The 25,501-nt window shown below is 41.3% G+C and overlaps 1 protein-coding gene across 4 annotated transcripts in view; it reads right to left on the bottom strand.

Moving 5' to 3' along the window:
* Positions 1-14,399, bottom strand: part of ADAMTSL1 (ADAMTS like 1) — an 862,240-nt gene extending 847,841 nt beyond the window's left edge. For all 4 annotated transcript variants that reach the window (XM_087444657.1, XM_087444659.1, XM_087444656.1 and 1 more), the window contains exon 1: positions 14,240-14,399. In XM_087444657.1, the coding sequence (XP_087300783.1) occupies positions 14,240-14,326 (87 nt within the window). In that variant the 5' untranslated portion in view covers positions 14,327-14,399. The remainder of the gene's footprint in view (positions 1-14,239) is intronic.
* Between the last annotated feature and the right edge of the window lie 11,102 nt (positions 14,400-25,501).

Below are 25,501 nucleotides of genomic sequence, written 5' to 3'. Positions count from 1 at the left end.
TTTTCTATTTGGAGGTTATAGTTGGTCTCCAAATGCTGTTTTTTCTCCCAACTTTTCTAAAGGTACCGCTAGGCTATAGAGTTAGATGGATGATAGAAGGGAAAAGAAAAGGACAAGTCTCAAAAGCTCCTCAATACGATGAAAGAGAAGTCAACAGCAGCCCACCTAGCCCACCAAGCTCTGAATTCTTTCTTTCTTTCCGCTAAGGAGAGGATTTGAGAGAGGCTCACAAACTGTGCACAAAAGAAATGCCCAGGCTCATATTTCCGCTCCCATCCCATGGCATAGAGAAGAATGACAAACCAGAAAACCAGAAGGATGCCAGGTAAGCTTTGGCCTGGATAAAAGCACAGTATCATGGTTTCATAGATCAATTACAAGGGCCTTGTGGTATTATGAACCGGACATGCAATAGGCCTTTTTTTTTTTTCTTTAAACAAACAGACACTATTTGATTAACAGTCCCATGGGATGGAGAACTAGGTTTTATTTGTAGTTCATCAAAAGAATAGGACTTATCAGGTGATTTGGGAACTGAAAACAGTCTGTTGGTGAAAAGCCTTCATTTTATTAATGACAATGCTGCCAGTAGCCCAACCAGAACCCCACCTGGGCTTACACTCAGCTAACGAGATGCCAATCTGCACTGTCATTGACACAGGTACATGATAAGAGCCTGGGAGGATTGGTTGCACAGCAATAAATCGTTTTGTTCAGTTAGCTGTATACAGCGCATTTCTAACCCATAGTCCATTTTCCCCCAACTTTAGTCCACCATGTCTCTCCTCATAATTTTGAAAATGATGAAGCAGACAAAAAAACTGTTCCTAAAATAAAACTCACATACTCCTATTTTTAGTAGTTCCCATTCTCTGGGTCTTGGACTCCACAAGGGCCCCTAAGTTACTGAAAGTGAGCTGTAAATCCACATACATCTAGACATCAACTACACACTTGCACATACATGTGTGACTTTCCAAGTGTATTGCAGAGGCCAGCTTACCTCCTGAGTTCACAGCTGTCCTTCCAGCATCCCTGGCTAGGACATGTGGCCATGTGACTGAGTTCTTGTGATGGGATAATAGGAATTGGGACCCTAATTTGAGTCTGGTCAGGAATGCAAAAAATGGATGTGGGCAGAAGTGAGGCATTCCACTCCCAAGACCACCCCAAGAAAACCTCCCATGCAATTCTCAACATTCTCTTCCCTCCTCTGCCATCCAGACCCAGGCACCACGGTAGACCTTGGAAGCCACATATTAAAGACAGCACAGTCTTCATCAACCCAGTCCCTGAATGACTGCTTGGAGCAGATCCTCTACCCCCACTTCAGCCCTGCCAATTGGACTTTTATGTGGACAAGAAATAAACTACATTGTCAAAACACTGGTATTTCAGGATTTTACTGTTACAGCAGCCAGGGTTTCCTTACCTAATACATGTACATAGGTGCTGTTGTGATTAGCAATGTACACATTCTTTTTACTTTATTTTGTTTTATTTGGTAAGAACACTTAACATGAGTGTATACATTCATTTAAACAGCAATATCAATTCAGAGCAGTTTTTGTCACTGAATATTTTCTCAAAAACACTTCATTAACCCTTTTTTCAACAATTCCAGGCATTGAGCTCGATGGGTCATATACAAAGGGAAATAAGTCAGTCTCCGGCCTCAAGCTTCCAATATACTGGCGATGGCAGACATAATAAAAATACAAATAAGTATATCCTTACAAATGGCAAGTGCTTGAAGGAAACTGGGCATTGTGAGAGAATAACAGAAGAAATCTAAAATAAACTGGGGCAGGGGAATTGGAAGGACAGACACTTTTGGGGAAGGGATATTTAAGCTGGGAAAACAGATGGATGAACATAAACAAATTAATTAAAAATAAAGAAAGAGCCCTCCAGCGAAGAGAACAACTTGTGCAAAGTCCCTGAAGTAGGAGCAAGCTTGAAGCCCTTAAGGAAATTAAAGGAGGCTAGTGGGGCTGGCCAATAATGAGCAAGGGAAGATGGGGGTGGTGGGAAGAGAGGGGAGGCAGAGGGGGAGCGGAAGAGGGGGGAAGGATGTGGAGAGCCAGGCAGGAAATGGATCATGCCAGGCCTTGAAGACAAGTAAGGATTTTCAATCTTAGTCTAAAGCATACATTCTCAGTGGGGACAATAATGCCCGAAAAGAGGTAAAAAATTGGTTCAAACAGATAGCCTAGTGGTTAAGTTTGGCATACTCTACTTCGGCGGCCCCAGTTCGTGGGTTTGGATCCGGGGCACAGACCTACACCACTCGTAAGCCATGCTGTGGCAGCAACCCATATATAAAATAGAAGAAAATTGGCATAGATGTTAGCTCAGGGCTAATCTTCCTTAAGCAAAAAAAAAAAAAAAAAAAAAAACAATTCCATGGAGGTAGGGATGGATTAGGGGAAAATGTCTTAAAATGTCTAAAAAGGGAGGCGATAATCAAAGACAGGCTTAGAAATACCGGTCTAAAAGCAACAGGAAGCTACTGAAGGTGTTCGGCAAGGAAATTGCCATGATCTGATTTCATTTCTTAAAAAACCATCAAACAGAGCTATTAATACTTTTTTGTGTTTAAAAAAAAACTCAGAAAGGCTATGTAACTAATTGTCCAAAATCATGCAATTAGCAAGTAGCAAGCAGAGTTTGGATCCTGGTCCACTGCCTTTTCTTTCAGCACTGTTCCCAAAAGTCCATCCTGCCCCTCCACACATCTATGCTATGCCTGCAATTAATTTGCATGCTACATTTTACCTATTGATTCATATTTGATCTCCCTTCACACAGTATTTGAGTGTGAAATTATTTTCAAAAAGAAAATAATTTCAGGGCCGGCCTGGTGGCATAGCAGTTAAGTTTGTGCACTCCACTTCGGCGGCCCAGGGTTCGCAAGTTCGGATCCTGGGCGCAGACCGATGCACCACTTGTCAAGCCATGCTGGGGCAGCATCCCATATAAAGTAGAGGAAGATGGCACGGATGTTAGCCCAGGGCCAATCTTCCTCACACACACACAAAAAAAAAGAAAATAATTTCTTTTTCAATGCTCCTGGATCTTCAGAGGAAAAACAATGTGCTAACCACATATTGTCACCAATCTTGAAAAGTGTCAAGATTTGCAGGTTACATGCAAGACTAAACACAAGAATCCATTGGCTCTATTGACTTGGCTAAACATGCAGGAGGTGAGTGGAGTATTGCTCAGCTTTTGTTATAACCATCGGCAGAAGATTCCCAAAGTGAGTCCAACATTTAAATAACTGTTTCCTGGGCCTCCTAAAGAGTAAACTAGAGGTCTGAAGAAGAAGATGTTGCTTCTCTTTTATACAGAAAAAGAAGCACGCATAAAACAAAATGGAATACCAATGTTCCTAGCAGCATTCTTCACCATAGCCAAAAGGTGGCAGAACCCTAGTGTCCACTGACAGTTAAAAAGATAAATAAAATGTGGTAAACACATACAATGGAATATGATTCAGCCATAAAAATTAATGAAATTCTGACATGTGCTACAACATGGATGAACCTTGTGGACATTATGGTAAGAGAAATAAGACAATCACAAGAAGACAAATACTGTATAATCCCACTTATATGAGGCACCTAGAGTAGTCAAATTCATAGAGACAGAAAGTAGGATGGTCATTGCTGGGGACAGGAAGAATGGGGAGTTGTTATTTAGTGGGTATAGAGTTTCAGTTCTGTAAGATGAAGAGAGTTCTGGAGATTGGTTGCACAATAATGTGAATGTACTTAATGCTACTGAACTGTACGCTTAATGATTAAGATGGTAAGTTTTGTTATGTATATTTTACAATTACAATTTTTTTTAATTTAATGGATAAGTCAAAGATAATTTTAAGTGGTTTTACAGTAATGTCAGAGAAACTCTATTCACATATACACACACCACAGTCAGAAAACTTAAACATCTAGGCCACATCTTGGAAGTCCAAAAGTTTGGAAAAGCTAATGAGTTTGAAACCAAAGCAAGAAAAAGAACCTTCTGGGTTCATGATAATATTACACTTTCAACCCTCTTGAATTTGACTTGGTTAATAAAATGTGAGCAGAAGCAATATCTGTCACTCTGAGTGGAAGTATTTAATTGCCATTGGGAGCAGAGCAGCACTCTCCTTCCCCTGCCCCGGCCGCTGCGCAGCGTGAGGGGGGAGAAGGAGCTGCCGTCCACATGGATTCCTGAGTGTACACAGTGAGCCAAGCCCTCCTGATAATCCACACTGGATATGAGGCCTGACCAGGAAATAAACCTTTGTGGTATGAAGGCACTATGATTTGGGGGTTGTTTGTTACCACAGCACAATCTAGCCCACCCTCACTAATACAGAGTTCTAAAAGCAACAGGGGAATATGAGAATTTGAATTTCAGCTTACATCAGTAAATAGATACTTTTAATAGTAAAAAAACTTTATTCCTTTGCAACTGATTTGTGAAGGAAAATTCACAATTATCATTCTTCATAAAACGGACAAGATGTTTAACAATGACTATTTAGCAGTGAGAAAACTTCTTTCCACATGGAGTACTACATCATAGACTGTGCATGACTCAGGGGAGAGCGTGTGTGTATTTTGTTTGGCTGGTTTGTGATAGAGATGGGAGAACATCCTAAATAATAGGCACACGAAACATTTCCTTCCTTCCCTCCGAGAACGTAGCAACAGTTGCTACATCGCACTCGGGTAGAGAAGGTGTTCAGCGGCACGTACTCTCCCTTTCATCAAATGTCAAGTTCCTGGACGCTTTGACTGTTTTCTAAATAAGTATCTGTTAATCTTCCAGGGGCATGATGACTCGAGGAGAAAATACACAGAAGCCAGTTTCCAGCAGGTTATGTGAGCGGGGTGAGGGCGGAGGGTTTCCCTCCCCCTTTTTCCTCCCATCGTTCCTCTGCTGCAGGCAGAGTGACTGAGAGCTGAAGCTCTTCCCAAACATCTGAAAACCATTTATAAAAAACTGAAGTTACTACAAATAAAGACACTTTAAGCTGGTGGCTCATATCTTTAGTTCATGATGTAACTAGACACTAAAATAATAGTGTATGCTCTGGTGGGAAAAATCACCGACCAGAATTATGAGACGTGTGGTCCGCTCCCACCTCTCCCACTAACAAACTGGGACTTGTCACTCAACTTCCTAGGACCTTATTTCTCTCATCCATAAATAAGACAGATAAGATCAGTGTTTCCCAAAATGTGGCGTTCGGTCCAACTGTGTCTGAATCCTCTGTAGGTATGTGATAAGGGGGGAAGGGGATATCTGCAACAAATGCAGATTCGTAGGATCCATCCTTTTCCTACTGAATTAGGATCTCTGAGAGTGAGGCATAAGAATCTGTATTTAAAAGCTTCCCAGCTTTTCGTTGTACAGCTGCAGTCTTTGGTGACCTTAGAATTGAGTAATACAGCCAAACTGACTTATGCACAATGAAGTTTGTAAACCATAAGACTAAAGAATCTCTAAGGCTCTTTCTCGCTATATAATCTTAAAGTCATGAGCAGAGCTGAAAAGAAATACGTAGCTCCTGCACCACCCACTCCACTCCCCCTAAAAGGCACAATTCTCTACATAGAGATCATCCCAGTACAAATTCAAATATTAAAACTGATATGGTATTACTAACTATTCAAAACTTTTTCCCCATTCATTTCACCTCATCTCCATTCTTCACCACAAAAAAGCTGGAACCTCAATCACACTTCAGAGAATAAATTTTAACATCACTTATGATATTTTATGTCCAGATCTTTACATCATGTTAACCCCATGTTCTCTCATAAAACTGTTTCCAAATATGAACATTAAAATTTGTAAAACAATAAAATATTTCTGTGCTGTATCTGTGAGCAAATAGGTTAGACTGTACTGACTTAAGTGGGGAATGGGAACTAAATAGTTATTGAAAGATTAAAAACTCAAACATAAAAATGGGGATGGAGAGAGTACCTATTATCATGTGTGGCAACTAGCAGGCAAGTCAGGAAGCAGTGATTCCCTTCCCCGAAAAAAGTCTGACTCTCTTAGTTGCAGAGAAGTTCAGTAAATCCAGAACTAGAACCTGGTCTTAAGATCTCAAGTCTAGTGTTCTTTTTTATAATATTGACTGCAGTCTTACTTACACTGGGAAACAAAAAGTATGAGTCTCTGAAAAGTATGCATAATAACCAGAATGAGCTTTAACGGGATTTGGACATGGATCAGGACAGGAAAATAGAAATAATGAAAGAGAATGAATAGTGCTAACTTCCAGTTAAACATGGCAGATTGAACACCATATTTTCTCCATTCTCTCCCAAATGTCTGCTAAAATAACAGTAAATAAATAAAGATGACAAGAGAACTGGAAAGGAGACAATAGCAGACAAAAGATGCCAATAAAATTTTGGAATATGGAAAAACCAGTGGAGGAATTGCAACTGACTCAACAGAATTGTGCCTGCAAAGGGATATTGTGATGAGAAGTTAGACTATTTGCCTGTAAAACTTCAGAAAGGCTTCAGACGTGGAGGCACCTGGCACTGCGTAAGGTGGGGGGTGACGTTTTGGCTACACTAGGAATAGCGGTTGAAAACTTGTCTAAAGAAGACTCTGTTGAAAAGTGAAATTGAGAAAATCTTTTAGAAAGTATAACAAAAAGATAATAAAAACAAGAGAAAAAATGTTAAAAGAAATCTGGTTCATCCAGGAGGCTTAATAGCTAGCTAATAGGAGTTTCATAAAAAACAAACACATGAAATGCTGGCAAGGAAACTGTCAAAGACATATGAAAATAAATGTTTCCCAAACTGAAGGGCAGAGATCTATTGATGAAGAACCCAGCACACTGAATTTAAATAACCCACACGGAGGCACAGCATCATGAAACTTTGGTTTAGAGGTTGGCAAACTATAGCCCATGGGCCAATTCTGGCCTGCAGCCCATTTTTGTAAATAGGTTATTGGGACACAGCCAGGTGCATTCATTTACATATTGCCTATCACTACATTTGTGCTACAGTGGCAGAGTTGAGTAGGTGTGACAGAGACAGTATAGCCGACAAAGCCTAAAATATTTTCCCAAGAGAAATGAAAACTTATGTCCATACAAAAGCCTGCACATGAATGTTTATAGCAGCATTACTCACAATAGCCAAAAGGTGGAAACCCAAATGTCCATCCACAGATAAATGGATAAACAAAATGTGGTATAGCCATACAATGAAATATTATTCAGCCATAAAAGGAATGAAGTACTGATACAGGCTACAACTTGGATGAACCTTGAAAACATGCTAAGTGAAAGAAGTCAATCCCCAAAATAGTAGAAGAAAGAGAATAATAAAGATAAGAGAAGAATTGAATGACATGAAAAACAAACCAATAGAGAAAGTCCATGAAACCAAAAGTTTGTTCTTTGAGAAGATCTATAAAATTGGTAAGCCACTATGCAGATAGATCAGGAAAAAAGAAAGAACAAATAAAAAACCAATATCAGGAATGATAGAGGTAACATAACTACATGTTCTAAAAATATTAAATAAGGGAGCATTATGAACTACTTTATGCCAATAAATTCAACAACTTAAATGAAATAGACAAATTCAGGAAAGACACAAATTACCAAAGCTAACTCAAGATGAAATAGATAACCCAAATAGCCCTACATTTATTCAGGATTTTAAATTTGTAATTAAAAACCTTCCCACTAAGCCAACTCCAGGTCCAGATGGTTTCACTTGCGAATTCTACCAAACAGTTAAGGAAGAAATCATACACAAACTCTTGCAGAAAATTGAAAAGGAAGGAATATTTCCCAACTTATTCTATGAGGCCAGCATTACCCTGATACCAAAACCAGACAAAGACATTGCAAGAAAAGAAAACTTCATGCACATAAATGCAAAAATTCTAATCAAAATTTAGTAAATCAAATCCAACAACATATAAAAAAAGAATAATATATTATCACTCTTATTATCAAGTTTATCCCAGGAATGCAAGATAAGTTTAACATGTGAAAAAAATCAATGTAATTCACCATATTAACAAACTAAAAAGGAAAAATCACATGATAATTAGATGCGGAAAAAGCATTTGACAAAAATTCAATATCCATTTCTGATAAAAACTGTCAGCTAATAAAAAGAACTTTCCCAATCTGATAAAGGGCATCTACAAAAAACCTATACCTAACATCATACTTAATGGTGAAACATTGAATTGTTTTTCCCTAGGATCAAGAACAGGCAAGGATATCTGTTCATACCACTTCTATTCAACCATGTACTAGAGATTGCAGCCAGGGTTATTAAACAAGAAAAAGAAATAAAAAGCATCCAGGCTGGTAAAGAAGAAGAACTTATCTTTATTTGCATATGACATGATCATACGTATAGAAAATCTGATAGAATATAGCAAAAATCTACTACAACTAATAAGAGAGTTTAATAAGATTGTGGAAAATAAGAACAATATACAAAAATCAATTGTGTTTTTATATACTATGAAGGAAAAATCAGAAATAAATTTTTAAAAACATTGCCATTTAAAATAGCATCAAAAATATGAAATACTTAGTATAAATCTCTCAAAAATATTTAAGACCTATACACTGAACACTACCAAATACTGCTTAGAAAAATTAAAGAAGACCTAAATAGAGAGGTACATCATGTTGAGGGATCATGAAACTCAATGTTGTTAAGAGGCTAATTCTCTCAAAATAGATCTATAGATTAAAACATCCTCAATCAAATTCTTGCATGCATTTTTTAAAAAAGAGATTGGTGGGGGCCGGCCTGGTGGCGTAGTGGTTAAGTTTGTGCCCTCCGCTTCCGCAGCCCGGAGTTTGCAGGTTCAGATCCCAGGTGTGGACCTACGCACCGCTTATCAAGCCATGCTGTGGCAGGCATCCCACATATAAAGTAGAGAAGATAGGCATGGGTGTTAGCCCAGGACCAATCTTCCTCAGCAAAAAGAGGAGGATTGGCAACAGATGTTAGCTCAGGGCTAATCTTCCTGACCAAAAAAAAAAGAGAATGGCAAACTAATTCTAGATTTCATATAGGGTAGCCAAGTCAATGTCCTTGAAAATGAAGGACAAAGTTGGAGGAATCACACTTCCTGAGTTTAAGAATTATTGTAAAGCTACAGTACTCAAGATAGCGTGGTACCATCATAGCAATAGGCATATAGTTCACCAGAATAGAGCATCCAAATATAGACCCACACATGTACGGACAACTAAAGTTCGACAAAGGTATAAAGGCAATTCAGTGGAGAAAGGAGAGTCTTTTCAAAAAATTTTACTAGAACAATTGACAATCTATGGGCAAAAAATGAACTTTGGTCCATATCCTGCACCACATACAAAATTAACTCAAAAAGGAACACAGAGGGGCCGGCCCGGTGGCGCAAGCGGTTAAGTGCGCGCGCTCCGCTGCGGCGGCCCGGGGTTCGCTGGTTCGGATCCCGGGCGCGCACCGACGCACTGCTTGGCAAGCCATGCTGTGGCAGCATCCCATATAAAGTGGAGGAAGATGGGCACAGATGTTAGCCCAGGGCCGTCTTCCTCAGCAAAAAAAGAGGAGGATTGGCAGATGTTAGCACATGGCTGATCTCCTCACAAAAAAAAAAAAAAAAGGAACACAGAATAAAGTAAAACATAAAACTTCTAGGAAAAAACTTCTGTGATCTTCAGTTAGGCAAGTATTTCTTAAGACCAAAAGGAAAAGCACAATCTACCAATAAACAATTCAATAAGTTCAATTTCATCAAAATTAAGAACTTTTGCCCATCAAAAGATACTGTCAAGATAATGAAAAGGCAAGCCACAGACTGGGAGAAAATATTTGCAAATGATACATGTGATAAAGGACTTATAGCCAGAATATATAGAGAATTCTCAAAACTTAATAAGAAAACAACCCAACAAGAAATGGGCAAAATATTTGAATAGAAATTTTGCCAAAGAAGATATATAGATTCTAAATAAATCCATGAAAAAATGTTCATTATCATTAATCATTAGGGAACCGCAAATTAAAATCCAGAACAAGCTACTGCTATACCTATTTGCCTGGCCAGAATAAAGGATGCAGAAGAACTGGGACTCTCATACACTGCTAGTAAGAATGTAAAATGGTACAACCTCCAGAAAAACTATCAGTTTCTTAAAAAGTTAAACATTCACCTACCAATGATTCAGCCATTGCACTCCTAAGACAAATGAAACCGCACGTCCACGCAAAGACTTGTACATAAATCTTCATAGCAACTTTATTTGCAGTAGTCCAAAACTGGAAACCCACTGTCCATCAATAGGTGAATGCTGATGGATAGCAAACTGTGGAGTATCCATACAATGTAATTCTACTCAGGAATGAAAAGAATGAATTATTGATACATACTACAGCATGGATAATCTCAAAATAATTTTGCTCAGTGAAAAAAAAAAAAGCCAGATCAAAAAAAGGGGAAGAGAGGTACCTATGCTATGATCTATTTACATAAAATTCTAGAAAATGCAAACTAATCTATAGTGACAGAAAGTAAATCATCGTTTGCCTGGTGATATTGGGTGGGAGGAAGGGACTCAGGGAGGGATTGCAAAGGGTAATGAGGAAACTTTGGGGTGATGGGGTCATGGGTGCATACATATGTCAAAACTTATCAAATCGTATACTTAAATATATGCAGTTTCCTAAATGACAATTATACCTCAAAATATTAATATAAAACAAACAAACAAAAAGGTTGCCTTGGGGCTGTGAGATCTGAGGTTAGGAGAAAGAGTAGGGCAAGAAGTTGCTATGTTTCCTCATAAGCCCTTAGTAGTATTTTTTTTTAACCATGTAAAAATGAAAATAAAAACAAGAGCAAGAACATACATAGAGGATTACAAGAGACAAGACAGTCTTCTTTGAGGTCTTTAGTTGAAAATCAGGTGCCCATAAAGGCACAAATTCTTGCCAGCCATCCTGAAATTCTACTTCATTACTGAATTCCTAACAAGGATGCCATTTGGAATGCCATAGAAAATGAAAATATTCAGTTTTAATGTTTGAAGGAGCTCTCACTAATCTACCACCAAAAGAAGACGAATTGCCACTAAGGGACATTTTTAAGCAATAGTAATGGATTTGTGTAGATCTAGCCACAACCATCGCCAACAACCTTGTTTATTTTTACAATGGATTGCTACAGATGGGTTGCAGAAATCATTAAGTAGTTGATAACCCCTAGCGGTTAAAACCGTTCATTATGTACTTCCTTACCTGGGAGCAATTTGGGCAATGGGATGAATTTGGGTCCTCTGATGAAATGACATTGATGTCAGTGAAATAATCAGTTTCATAAGAACCTAAAGAGTAAGCTACCTTCAAGTTGCACAGGGAAAGAAAAAAATCTTGCAAGTTAGGAGGGTAATTCAGGCAGAACAGAAGAAAAGGGAAATAACCCCTGAAGGCAGAAATTTCGTGAGAAGAAAGGAGAAATGCTGGGATTTCCAAATAATTTTCATTTGCATTAACATTGTTGTTTGGACTTTTGGAGAATATAGCTCACGTGTAATTCAGATTAGGGAGCCAGAAGCTCTTGAACACAGATCCTCCTTTCACTGTGCTACAATACATACAAGAGGCCTGATACCCCTGGTAGTCACGCCTCCATGTACTGAGTGCTTTGATCTATAAACAGTTTAGAGAATGTATAAATTCCAAATAATGTTCAAATCATTCCGCACTGGCTTTTGGTTATAGAAAATGATTGCTTCTTGATTTGATATTAAGTATCCTCAGTTTCTGGTCTATTTAATTCGATGACTAGATATAATGCTATGTGGTTAAAAGAAATAGTGAAGACATTAAACAGTGCTGCAAGATCAGCTGCGTCTGACCAAACCCTGAATAACTCTGAAGTGTCGTGCATTCCACCAGGATACAGGACCCACCTACCACTTTAAACTCTTTTCTATCCCTTCCCTGACAAGTTGAGTCAGGCTTCTCACATGTGGAGAACAGCCCTGCAGAGTGCAACAAGAAAAAGTCATTTGGAATTAAAACAATAAACCACTTCCAACACACACACACACAAGGCTCAAATCTGCTTCCATCATCTTCATCCAGAAGAAACTTGGTTGAGAAGGGGAGCAAGGAAGGACAGGTGTGTAATGCTAGGAAAATCCGTTTGTCCTGAATGTTAAGAAGGCACTGAATGGCTTAAAACAGATCTAAACAGGCAGAGCACCAAAGTATAATAAAACAAACAAAACAAAATAAATCGAAGAAACTATGCATCTTGGCATCTTCCTTAGCATCTTTCCTGGATTCAAATAATACCAGATATTTTACCAAAATCTCAAGGATAAGGTAGAATTTCTACCTCTGAGATCGTTTAACAATAAGACAGAAGGCATTCTGTCTGGATTTGAATTAGATGTCGACCTGCCTGGTGTGGTCGGAGCTGGCAGTACCTTCCAGAACAGAAGCCAACACCCTGGTTTTACAGAGGAAATGGAAGGGTAAAGACCTTGGCCAAAAAGACACAGCTAGTTAGGGACAGGACCAGGACTGGAAGCTACATGTTAAGACTCTCCCTAGCCTGTCTCTTAGGCCCTCTTTACTGTCCTCCTTTGGTTTCCTTTCAGGGTCATGATTCTCTGAGAACAGGTCACTGTAAGGTGGGTCACTTTTACACAGTGGTTTTCAACCCAGCTGCACAACGGAATCACCTGAGAGCTTTGAGTTCTGATACCTGGGCCTCCCCTCCACAACCCCAAGGATTCTAACGCAATGGAGCTGGGGTGTGCCCTAGCACAGGGAGTTTCCAGAGCTCCCATAGGCAATCCTAACGTGCAGCCACCCTGAGCAGCCCCGGCACGGAGCAAAGTGTATGGGGAATAAACCTTGCTGATAATGAAGACAAGCTTCTGCAACCGTTTTTCATCCTCCAGTCTAAGCAGGTGTTCACTGTTGGAAGTTTCTATCCCATATTACGGTGGTCCCTGCTCATCAGGTTCTAGCAGGCTCTGGGCCCTTCTCAGCCATCGTTCTTGGTCCTCGCTCAGCCTCTAAAAGTGCCCCAATGCAATCAAAATGACCATTCAAATAGAGACCTGAAAACAAGTTACAAAACGTTAAGTACAAGGGGAAACAAATCCCGCGATTTGGACAAGTCTGCATAAGCAAAACAGAGGAAAGGGAGGCTATCTGGCGATAATTCCGGCCAAGACTATTTGGGCATTTTCCCAGAATTACCCAAGTAATCCTGTGAAAAGCAAACCTAGGTAGGCTAAATTATGTACAAACTGCCTAAATCTCGTGAGTTTTAATCAAAAGTCACCTGGCCCTGGAAAGCGTGAATGAATGCCAAAGACACCACATGCATCGCGGGTTTGACTGACCCCCGACCCCTTCCCTAAGCAGCCTCCTCCGGGGTCTTTCAGGAATAGAGCACAGCAAAGGCGGCTGTGAATTACACACTCCCAGGGCCCTTCTGCTCCGCCTCGGGGCCTGAGCCACCCACTCAGGAGGACTCCCCAATTCCTACACCCGGTCTGGCTCAGAAAAAACCCTGGGAGCATTCGGAGGGGGCGTGGTGAGGACCAGTCCTCATGCACCGGCCAGAACCACCTTTCTCCACCGCAGAGGCACTAGGGAGCCCACCTGGTCTGGCGTCTGCACACCTTACAGCGCTCCGTCCCCTACACTCGGCCGCGGGTGGCCCTAGGGTGAAGATGTCAAGTTCACTGGGTATGCTGGAGAAGGACGGAAGTAGGACCTCCCAGCGCCCGAGCCTCCCCGGCGCCGCCCGTGCCTCCGCCAGGAAGGAGAGAAGGGGCTCCGAGAACTGTCTCGAAGGGGTGCGGGGTCGCGGGCTCCCCGGGAGAAAGCCGCACCCCGGCTCAGGCGCCGCCTCCTCGCCCGGGTCTGCCCAGCTGGAGGCAGGACCCGAGCGCCGGCGGGAAGCCGGCACAGGGCCCCAGGAGGCTGGGCTGAGGCTCCGCGCAGGGTTTGACCCGCCAGCCCGGAGCTCGCCGCGAGGGGCCGCCTGAGTCGCAACCTCGCGCCACCTGTCCCAGCTCGGGTGGCAGCGCAGCCCCAGGACAGATCCTAACCGGAGAGAGCGCGCCCCAAGCTATAGCGCTCCCGGCTGTAGCACGCACTAGAAGAAAAGTCCCAGGGGGGAGGGACGCCAGACGCGCAGACTGCCCTACCTGTCCGGCGACACAGAGTAGGAACCAGGTGCCACCGAGGATGCGGGCCAGGAGCCCCGAGCGCCGGAGCGCAGCCAGCCGTGCCATGGTCCCCCAGCGGGAAGGGAGGGGAGTCCGGGCGACACCCCTCCCTGGAAGCCGTAGCCGCCTCCCGCGCGGGCTGCGAGGGCTCGGCGTCCGGCGGACTCCGGGCGTGCGCCCGCGGGGCAGGGCTGCGCTGGGGCCGGCGCGTCCTCTGAGCCGCCCTGCGGCCGCGGAGCCCAGCTGCTTTGAATGGGAGCGCGTGCGCTGGGGGTGGGGGCGTTATTTGTGAATGTGCTGCTTGTCTTGGCTCGGGATGGTTCGCGCTCCAACCACCACCCCCCCCAGCACCCCCTCCGGCTCCTGCTCCTCCCCTCCTGTGTCAGCCCAGCGAAGGCGGGGAGCGCAGACACCCAGCCGCCCCGGGCAGCGACTGCGACGCGCGTTTCTGGAAACCGGAGGAGTGCTACGCGCTGGCTTCTAATTATTCTTTTTAAAGGGAGGGTCTCGCGCTGTACACCTTGCTCGCGTTTGGAATGCTACCCTTCCTGCCCGAAAGAGTGCGGGATGAGAAGGAAAGTCTCTCCCCGGACGCAGGAGCTTTTCCCGGAACGAGTCCCCAGGGCCATTCCTTGTGCGCTTTCCCTGGAGCTCCGTCCGAGCTCTGCGCTCTGCAGCCGTCCTGGGAACCACGCAAGGCCCTCCAGGGACTGGGGAAGAGTTTGTGCGGGGGCAGGAGGCGATAATTAAGAAACTCACGACCCCACGTAATGGGGCAGAACTAAACATTATGGTGTGTTTGTCTGTCGGTGGGGACCGGTCCCCTGGGCGCGCGGAGAGATTCTCCCATGGAGTTAATTTGTTTTACAACCTTGGTCTGGGGAAAGAGATCTTTGCTCGAGAGCAGCCGGGACCCATAACTGCTAGGTAGGGACGCAGGGAACCAGGAGCCGGCGTCACGCAAAGGGAGCCTAAGAAATGTATTCAGTGAGACTGACTCCACTTCTTGTTTTCTTGTGCCAATGGGTTTTCGGGGGCAAGCCTGGGAGCCCCCTTCTCCAGTGTGGACCGCGCTCTCATTAATTAGTCTTGAGGCTTTCAGGCTTTCTCTGTAACAGAAATCAAACCTCGTGCCCTTTTGGAGTGCTTTGCCATTGGGATGAAGTCTCATTTCTTCCTGAAAACCTTGAGCTCCAGACCCAGTCTCCCAAAGCATCTTTATAAGAAAGCGAATCCCCCACCCTTCTTCCAACGTCTTCCAGGCCACTCCACCCCTCTCGAACCTTGGCAGTGAAGCTAGCAGAGGCGGGGAGCTGGCCCCACTTCAGTAAACTCCATACGATAAGAAGATTCAGGGCAGCCCTGGTGAAATAACTTTTGTGAAGTTCCCACGTGCGCGAATTGGGATAAGCCCAGCATAAAATGAAGACGCAGCCATGCTTCCTAGCAACCGTTCATTCAATCCACATATTCCTAAAGCCAAGCGCTGCGCTTAAACGTTGTAGCCCATCGGTGACCTAGACAGACTCGGGTCTTGCCCATTTTAATTGTGTAAACAGACCAGACAAACTGTCTGCTGACAAGGAGAGGCACGGTCAGGGCAGAAGTGCCTATAGGAAATGAATGTTATGTGTGCCAGCATGAGCGTTTGTGTCCAGAATAGGGGGATTTTGTTCTTGTATATAGTAAAGCAGCTGCTTCTCGGAATTCATCTTTTTACTCCTTATGTGCGTATTTGAGTTCCCAAGGTGTGAAAATAAAAATCAGAAGTGGAAAAAAAATTTCCCTTTGGGCTTAAAATCCCAGAATGTCAAAGGTGGAAGGTCAAAATCTTTAGAGATCTTTTTTTAAGAGGTTTTAGGCCAGGTTTTCAGCTCGAATTGGTAAAGAGGAAAGGATAAGACATTTAAAAACAAAAAGCAAACACAAGGGGCCAGCCCCCGTGGCTTAGTGGTTAAGTTCAGTGCACTCTCCTTTGGTGGCCCTGGTTCCCAGTTCGGATCCTGATCGCAGACATACACCACTGTCAGTCATGCTGTGTATGACTGTACGACCCATGTACAAAATAGAGCAAGATTGGCAGAGATGTTAGCTCAGGGCCAGTCTTCCTCAGCAAAAAAAAAAAAAAAAAAAAAACACCAAATACAAAACAATAAGCCCACAGGGGCTGGAAACTGGGAAGTTCTTCCTATGGAGGATTGCAAATGCCTTGTCTTGCTAGGGCATTTGAGCCACAAGATTGAGCAGTGAAACGCAAGGCTGTGCTTGGTGGGTGGGGGAACTTCAAGCACCAGGCTGGGCGAAAGAAGGGAACCCACATTGGTGTGCCAGGCGGCAGTGCTAGTCAATATTAACTGAATCAAATCTACCAACAACCCTCAAGATAGGTAATTATCCCAACTTGACAGGAGAGTCCTGAAGTTCTATGGCTATACTACCAGGACTGGAACCAGGCCCTGGAGAGGAATACAGTAACAGAATTTCAGGCTGGGAAGGGAACTCTAGCCCAACTACATACTCTAAACCCCAAAGCTGGGTCATCTAGTTCAGTAGCCACATTTTTTTATTTTTAAATGGGTGAAGAAACTAAGGACTAGGAAAATTAAGTGTCCAGTGTCTCACACTTAAGAGGCAGATGAATTTATTCCTACCTCATTGTGGTGAGGAAAGAGTGAGCTTCTATTCCTTGAACAATGAGGTAAGAGAAGGAAACAGGAATTTAAAGTTAATTAATGGGGCGATTAAGTGTAGGGTAAAAGGGGGTAGAAAGTCCAAAAGGAGGGAGACCAGCTAAGAAGATGCTGCTGTACACCAGCCGTGAAGTGACGGAGGTTTCCGTTACTGGAGATGCGCCTTACCTACTGGAGGACAAAGTTCGTGCTGAGAAAGCCAGACAGGAGAAAGAAAGCATTATTTGTTCTATATGAGAAGATGACACCTCCTTAGAGCATCTCCATACCAAAGGTCCAACTCCAGATCCTTGACATCAGACTCAGCTGTTAGCAAATCTTCTGATTTTTTCCATTCTTCGTTGTTTGCTTAAAAATGTATAGGTTCCTGGGGCCGGCCCTGTGGCTTAGCGGTTAAGTGCACGGGCTCCACTACTGGTGGCCCGGGGTTCGGATCCCAGGCGCGAACCGACGCACTGCTTGTCCGGCCATTGCTGAGGCTGTGTCCCACATACAGCAACTAGACGGATGTGCAACTATGACATACAACTATCTACTGGGGCTTTGGGAAGAAAAGGGAAAAAAAAAAAAAAAAAAGGAGGAGGATTGTTAATAGATGTTAGCTCAGAGCCAGTCTTCCTCAGCAAAAAGAGGAGGATTGGCATGGATGTTAGCTCAGGGCTGATTTTCCTCACAGAAAACAAAAAAATGTATGGGTTCCTGAAGTACTTTCCAATCAATATACATCACTGATAGTCTAAGAAATAACTGAATGAAATGGAAGAAAGTATTCTCATTATCCACTGCAGATCAAGTTTCCTTGATACTGCATAAAATACAGGGAGGATGCTTTAAAACAGATGTCTTTACTTAACAGCTTAATGACCTCACTGTGACACAAGGACTAAGAAATGTCATGTTGCTCAGGTACTAGAATCCACATGGAGTATCAGAAGACACTACTGATGGCTCTTCATCTCACTCCAACCCCAGTCTTGCCAGAGCCTTTGCTCTGGACCACAAGCCCTTTCATCTGGGCCTTGCAGCAGGAGATGCGTTTTGGCATCCCGAGACCTCTCAAGAGTCGTGCCCTTGGAGCATTAGAATACACAGTGCTGAGGCTGGCTTTGCGTCTCTCTGTTGATCTCAGCGGCACTTCTACTCCACTGACTGCTCACTATGTCCCAATCCTTTCTTCGGCCCTCTCTTTTCTCCCTGTCCCTTTTTATCCAGCAGAGTTTTTTTCCAGGGCCCATCATGTCAATAACACTCTTTCCAATGCCCTGTACTCCCTTGCCCCTTAGTCTTTTCTTCACATCTCAACTCGAAGCAAACTCAGTTATCTGCTTTCTTAGTGCCTGCCCTCCAGGAACCAAACACTGCAGGGGAAAGCCACAGAATAGGACAGATAAGCGTCACCATAGCATCATCTTCAGCAACCTCAAATGGACCCTCAACACTGCCAATGAATCCTTCCGGTCCATTCACTCTTGTACCATCCCACCCCCTACAATGACTATTTCAAACTTTCTCCAAACCTCCTGTTCCTCCTTCACCTCTCTCCCTTTCAAAGGATATGCAGAGCTCCAATTTTCAGAGAAAACAAAACCAGTCTAATGGGAACAAGTTCTACTTTTACCTTTTTCCACCAAAGCTACTTATATCTACAATCAACTTCTCCTCTGTTTTCTCCCTAAGGCCAGTCCCGCCACAGTTCTCTGGGTCTAATCTCCCTTTGCTTTCAACTAGTAAGGAAACTTACGACAAATTTTCCTTTCTCTCTATTGTATATTCAACAACCTCCTGTAAACTCTATCCTATTTTTCAATATTCAAACATACTGCAGCCTCTATTATGTATAAACTAACAAAGAAATAACTCTCTTTCAACCAGCCCACATCTTTCCTTCATAATCATACTTCTCAAAGGCTTTATTTATATTCCCAATTGCTTTCCTCTCTTTCTATTTAATCCTCAACCCATTCTGATCAGAATTCAGGCGCCATCACTCTACAGAAATAGAACCTACTCCAGTCACCAGTTACCTCCATGCTGTCAAATCCAACAAACATTGGTTGGTCCTCTTCCTACTCGTCCTCGCAAAACCATGTGGCATGGTCGATCATTCTTTCCTTCTTGGCTGTTCCTCAGACATTGACATGCTACTCCTAGGAACATGTCTTTTGTACATGCTGTCCTTTTCCCTCCCAATTCCTTTATCTAGTTAACTCATTACTGGGCCCCTCCCATATCTGGGTTGGATTTCTTTTTCATATGTATTCATGTATCTGTATTTTCCTTCAGAGAATTTATTCTAATTTATAATTATACTTTTATTAAAGTGATTATTTAAGTGATTTTAAGTGATTATTTAATATTTAATTATTTAATATTAAGTGATATTTAAATATTAAGTGATTATTAAAGTGATTAATTGACCAAAATGTGTCTTTCCCTCTCCTGCTAGGTTGTAAATTCTATAGCAGCAGTTCACCATTGTGGTTCCAATGCCTACCCAGTCCAAATGCCTAGAACATGATGTTTGACAAATATCAAAACTTGTTGGGGTCGGCCCAGTGTCATAGTGGTGAAGTTTGCACGCTCTGCTTTGGCGGCCTAGGGTTCATGAGTTTGGATCCTGGGTGTGGACCTACACACTGCTCATCAAGCCATGCTGTGGCGGCATCCCACATACAAAATAGAGGAAGATTGGCACGGATGTTAGCTCAGGGCCAATCTTCCTCACCAAAAACAAAAAAAAAATTAAAACTTGTTGAGTTAATAAGTAGATAAACTAGTACTTCACATCTTCAGCGAGCTGACCTGGAAACAGCCATGAAGTAAGACTCAAACTGCAGGCTCCTTGAGGACAGATATTATATGCTACTGACCTTTACCCCAGTACCTACAGAAGTGTTAGAAACACAGTAGGTTCAAAAAAAATGAAAGACCAGCTGACTGACTAAATGAACGGACAGAATCCACTAATAGAATGAGAAACTGCTTAATCACGTGAATTCCCAGGCAAACTCCAAATAAAAATCCACAGGCCACATAATTCTTGAATAGATAATAAAACACTCCAACAACGCTTCCTTCTTCTAAAAAATGTAATGAAGTTTGGTACAGAGCCAGTTATGCTTCTCATCATCACCTCGAAGTTTCTCCCATAAGAAGAAAACAAAAAGTAAATAATATAAATAATATACACAAAACGTTCACCACCATCCAAATTATACTTTTCACTAAACATTTAGAAGCAGAAGGAAGGGGGAGGTGCACATCTATTACCCAGAGTTAAGATTTATCTAAATTATTTCTAGTTAATATATTGTGTACACTATAAAATGTTCAGCAAGAAAGGAATTTTCTGATAACTGGCTCAAATCCTGCTTCATCCGCCTCTTGGTCTTTAACTAGCTGGAAATGCCCCTCTTGTCAGCCTTTATTTGCCTCGGTAGACAAGCAAAACACAGAGCAAAGCTGTTCAGTCAAGCAAAATGTTCATTTTTGTCAAGTTGAACGTCACACACGTCGTTCAAAGAAAATATACATACCTGAGTTATACAGTTATAGTCTCCTCACTTGAGTGAAGCTGTTTCAACAATATTCCAGCCCATAGAGACATGTGGCTTCAACTATTACAAACTGTTAAATTATGTGCATAATAGAAAAAGGTAGGAAACATAAAGTAGTATGTTTATATCTCACAGAAATGACTCAAAATCGTATTTCAAGAAAGTAAACACTGGAAACCAGCAGTTTTACTTAGTTTCTGCCCCAGTTTAATCTCTGCCCCAATTTTGTCTTTTATACGAACAGACAGATTTTTCTTTAATTTTAGCTACTATATTTCTGGGTCTTTTAATTATAAGAATAAAGATTAGCTGAAACTGGATAAACATCGTTATACGAATTAACATTCAGATCAAAATATTTAAAGTTACTTCTGCTTCCTTCTAGGGGGAAAACACAGTGTCTCATGAGGGTTATAACTTATCGGCAGACTTATCTTTCCGTCCTATAACACTGAGTTACTGAGGGGTTGCACTGATGTTCTGGCATCCCTCTAACTGCATTCACGATAGTGTGTTAGTAATGCGCATACTTAATCTCTTGATGTTGGCTTGCGGGAGTCTCAAATATGAAATGTGACAGCATTTGTTTTTCTTACCACATAAAAAATGACATCACAAACTGTTAAGAGGTTAAACCATATATTATGGCTTCGTTTCAGAGTCACCGTTTGCGTCATATGACTGCCCAACAGGGACCAAATCTAACACTCTTAACATTCCTAAGTCTAATAACATATATAAGTTTTTCTGGGTGAGGCCCATTGGGTGTGGTTTTATCACACAGAAAATCTTATATAATAATAACCTTTTCAAAAAATTGTCATCTTTCTCTATGTGTTGAAGGATTTGTCCAAATAATACAGCAAAAGACGACAGAGATTATAAAGTAATCAAGAAATTACGTTTAGAAACAGACATACTAATTCCGTTCATCTCCTCTGGAGACCTCAGAAACTGTTTACCTGAACTTGGCAACAATTTTTCCATAAGTCAGTTAGTCTGTCAACAATAATATTCAGTTTCCATTTTGTCCTAGCCATTATGAAAATATGTGAAAGGAGTAAAAGATATGATCCCCGTTCTTTCAGAACGCACAATTGAGTTTTGCAAAATGCATGTATGAAAAAAATTTCTATCTCCAAAATATTTGTCCTCCATGATTTCGTAAGCCCTTTGAAAGCATGGTATCCTGTTGCAGTCATTTTTGTATCCTCAACCCCTGCTACACAGTAGGCACTCAACAAATGTCTGATGAACTGCAATGAACACTTATTCTAATGTGCTGTGAGAGGCGAACAGTGATTCTATATCTATGACCAGCTTCCTAAAGCCCCTGTCAGAATATTTCAATGATCAGAATGATCAGAATCCTTATTTCTCTCACGTGTCAATGTGGCAGGCTCTGAAACATAACTTTATTACATAGAAAGTACTAGTGGTTTAGTAGGTAGTTCTTAGTCAGCTAATTCAACATTTTATTATAGGAGTTTGTTCTCGTGTAAAAGAATGCCATTTTGAAATCCAAGTATTTTGTATGTTTTGGAGTGTTTTGCTTCATTACAACATCGTCCAGCACAATAGCAGTTCATGTTCTCTCTGCTCCCAGGCACATGGGGCATACTAGAAAGCTGGTGAATGAAGTACAGTACTTTTTCCAGACTCAGCATCTGCAAGTTCCTTGACTGTGTCACAAAACCTCCAAAACAAGTCCCAGGAGCTGGATTTCCATGTCTTATAAAATCACTTTAGCAAGCACAAGAAAAGCAAAGTACTATCATCTATGTACTAAGCAACATTCCACTTTTTGATTGCTGCTTATGACTGGATATCAAGAGTTTCTGCTTATTATAATCACCTTTTATTTTTTTATTTGAAATCAGTGTCCAAGCAAAAGGAAAACAGACCTCTTTCTTTGGAACTAAGTTATCACCCTCAGTTTCCCTAGAGGCATCTATAGAAGGTAGTGGAATAAGTTATCCCTTCATTCAGTTCATTCTGAAAGAAATGTCGATGTCTATGTGGACATAATTCCCTTCAGTTTTACTAGAAAAATTGGAAAATCAACACTGAGTCTCTGGATAGCTCTGAAAAATCATACAATGAGAATAAACACATGGGAACAGAGGATTTTGTTTACTTCTCATTAACAACTTAGTAAAATAACCTCTCATAGAATCAGAATTAAAACAAATTTGTGATATGAAACCTAATTTGAAGGCAATTGTTACTTTAACCCCCCATTAATGACTGATATACTTTTATCTGTTCTACTGCTTTGTGTATCTTATATGATGTCCTTCCTATTCTAAGACACAACCACCAATGATCTCACTATCCACTGGGAAGAATGTGAACGTAAAGTTTGAAGCATGACTTGCAGTTTCTTTCTGAACTGAATACACAGGCAAAACAAAAAAAAGGAATGACAAAAAAACGCACTGGCAAGAAAATGAAATCCAGCCAAATAATGAAATTTTTGGCAACAATAAAATGAACATGTTTTAAGAGATACTGCTGATCTTTGCTTATGAGAGTAAATGAGCTGAAGCTTGTGAAAGTGCTTTGTAAATTGTGAAGCACTTTTATTCATTATTTAGTGGTACACTGCTATGTTCCAGAAGAATTTAAGGCAGCTTATAAAGATAGATGTTTTAAAAATACATCAAGATATCTAAAGTAAGTGAGAACATTAACATTCTCTGCGGGTAAGGGTTAGGGAGAAATTATTGGAATATTTCAAGTTCTACTTTGCTTTTTGATATTATTTGAATGTTGTTACTTGGAGCATGAATTGACTTCATAATTGAATTAAACAATAAAGATATTTCCATTTGGAAAAAAAAATTGGATGAGGAAGAAAAACAAGGATATGGCCTTAAAATGGAGCCAGGGATGAAGTTAATACAAATGCACATTCCGTGAAGAGCTACAGCCACAGATTTGGCTCTCAACTCTCAAGCAGTCATGAAACCTGATAAATTACAGTGCCCGTATGGGGAAAAAAAAGAAATCAGACTAGTTGCATAGATGAAATCCTACACGCCTTCACAAAATTCAGAAGAGTTTCATAGCTGTTTTTTATCCTACCTCATCTGATTCTATCACATATGTCCTTAGGTTTATCAGCACATAGTTATTAGCATAAAATGATACAGTAATATAATTAATAAAGGAAACTATAATTGTGATTTGGAGTGTCTACTTTTTGTAGCAAAATTTAAGTTTTGCTACAAGATTCAAATATTTTGCTACATGTATTTTCCTCTTTAAATTATACATTTAAACTTTTCAAAGGTAAGACAAGACATAAAAAGGGACACAGGAGGCAATTCAGAATTGAAGTTTGGAGAAGATAAATTAATAAGAAATGCAAATTGTTGTCTTGATCAAAGGGCAGGTAATGGAGGGGAGGAAGAAGGCATGTTCTCTGGCTCCATCCGGGATTTCCACTGTGTTCAGCTTCAGAGGGGTATTATAGGGATCCCACAGCTGGCCTGAATCAGGATCAAGGGATGGGTAATAGCAACTACTGTAACAGATAAAGCCCTAAATCGCAATGGCATAACACAATAGTTGTTTAAGATAAAGAGGTAAACTTTGGCCAGTAGCATGGTGGTTGGAATACGTGAAAAATCCTTTCAGAAGGTCAAGGGAAATTTTAGAAAACTAAATATCGTTATAAAGAGCAAGGGATGATGACGCCATTGATGGTGATGATGATGACTTAAAGACGGAAATGGTCCACAACTAACAACAACCTAAGGGAGATTCTCCAGGAAACCTTGTTTGACCTTCCCTGCCCCCAAGACTAGGTTAGGCGTCTTCCCAGAAGCTCCCCTCAACTTCTACTTCCTATGCTGTCCCAGTGATCATGCCCATCACAAAGTATATTGTAATTATCTGTACTTTTTTTACCCCTACCTAGGCTGTAAGCCCCCAGGGGAGCAAGAATTGTATCTTCGCACATCTGCAGCCCCACTGCTCAGAACTGTGCCTGGCACATATTCAGATAAGCCAGGAGCACAAAAGCCTGGTGCTTATTTATAGTCACTGAAGGAAGGAACGGAGAAAATGAGAGAAGGAGAAATGGAGAACGAGGAGAAGCACAAGAACTCAGAAAGCTGTCAAAGCTTAGAAGATAAAGATTAGCTGTCATCTTTTAGCTGGATAAGAAAGTGAATTAATTAGAAAGCAAATCACAGGAGTGTGATAAATCTACATTTTTAAGTGCCTTTATGCTGGGAAGGGGTTGGGGAAGGATAGACTAGATTTCATTTTGGCTTTTAAGCTTTCATATTGCATGCCATTTTGTGAAAATAACTTTAAAATATGGGGAAAGAACGTACTAGAATTAAATTGCCAGTCTTAATTTATTTGACTATAATACGTAAAAACTTTACTTTGGGAGTAAATGCTATTTATTTCTGATTCCATCCTCTTTCAAAAGGGTAAAGAAAGAAATTTGTGGGCAAATGTACAGAGCAAACAGCGCCTCCTAAAACCCTTGTCCTCAGATACTGCTACTTAGAGTACATGACTGTATTCATCAAGCGACATGTGCAAATTATAGTGTTGGCTGTGCAAACAAGGGCACATTACTTTAGTCGTTGATGTAGCCATATTTGGAATCTTTTCAAAGTCTGTAACAGTCTTATCAGAGATTATAAAGCTCCTTAATAACAGTCATCTTAAGTGAATTCTAGACTTATTTGAGAAAATGAGGTATGAGGCTTATAGCGATACTTATAAAAAGGTAAAAGTTGTGAATTATTTCAGGAATTTGTTCATTTATGCAACGTTTGCACTTTCCTAGATATTTCCACATACGTTTCAACAGGAGTCCATTTTCCTCTTGAACTCAGTCCTTGAGACCTCAAACAAAATTAACACACAAGCTGAGCAAAATCTCCACAGAAATAGCTATTAATTATAACCCACACCATATTAATGTCACATATACTGAAAACTCCAGCCCTTACTGACCTTGATAAGGG

This window comes from Ceratotherium simum, chromosome 20, assembly GCF_057802395.1.
Source record: "Ceratotherium simum simum isolate JZ-2026a chromosome 20, ASM5780239v1, whole genome shotgun sequence".
Taxonomy (NCBI): Eukaryota; Metazoa; Chordata; class Mammalia; order Perissodactyla; family Rhinocerotidae; genus Ceratotherium; species Ceratotherium simum.
This window is presented reverse-complemented; position numbering and strand designations above follow the sequence as displayed.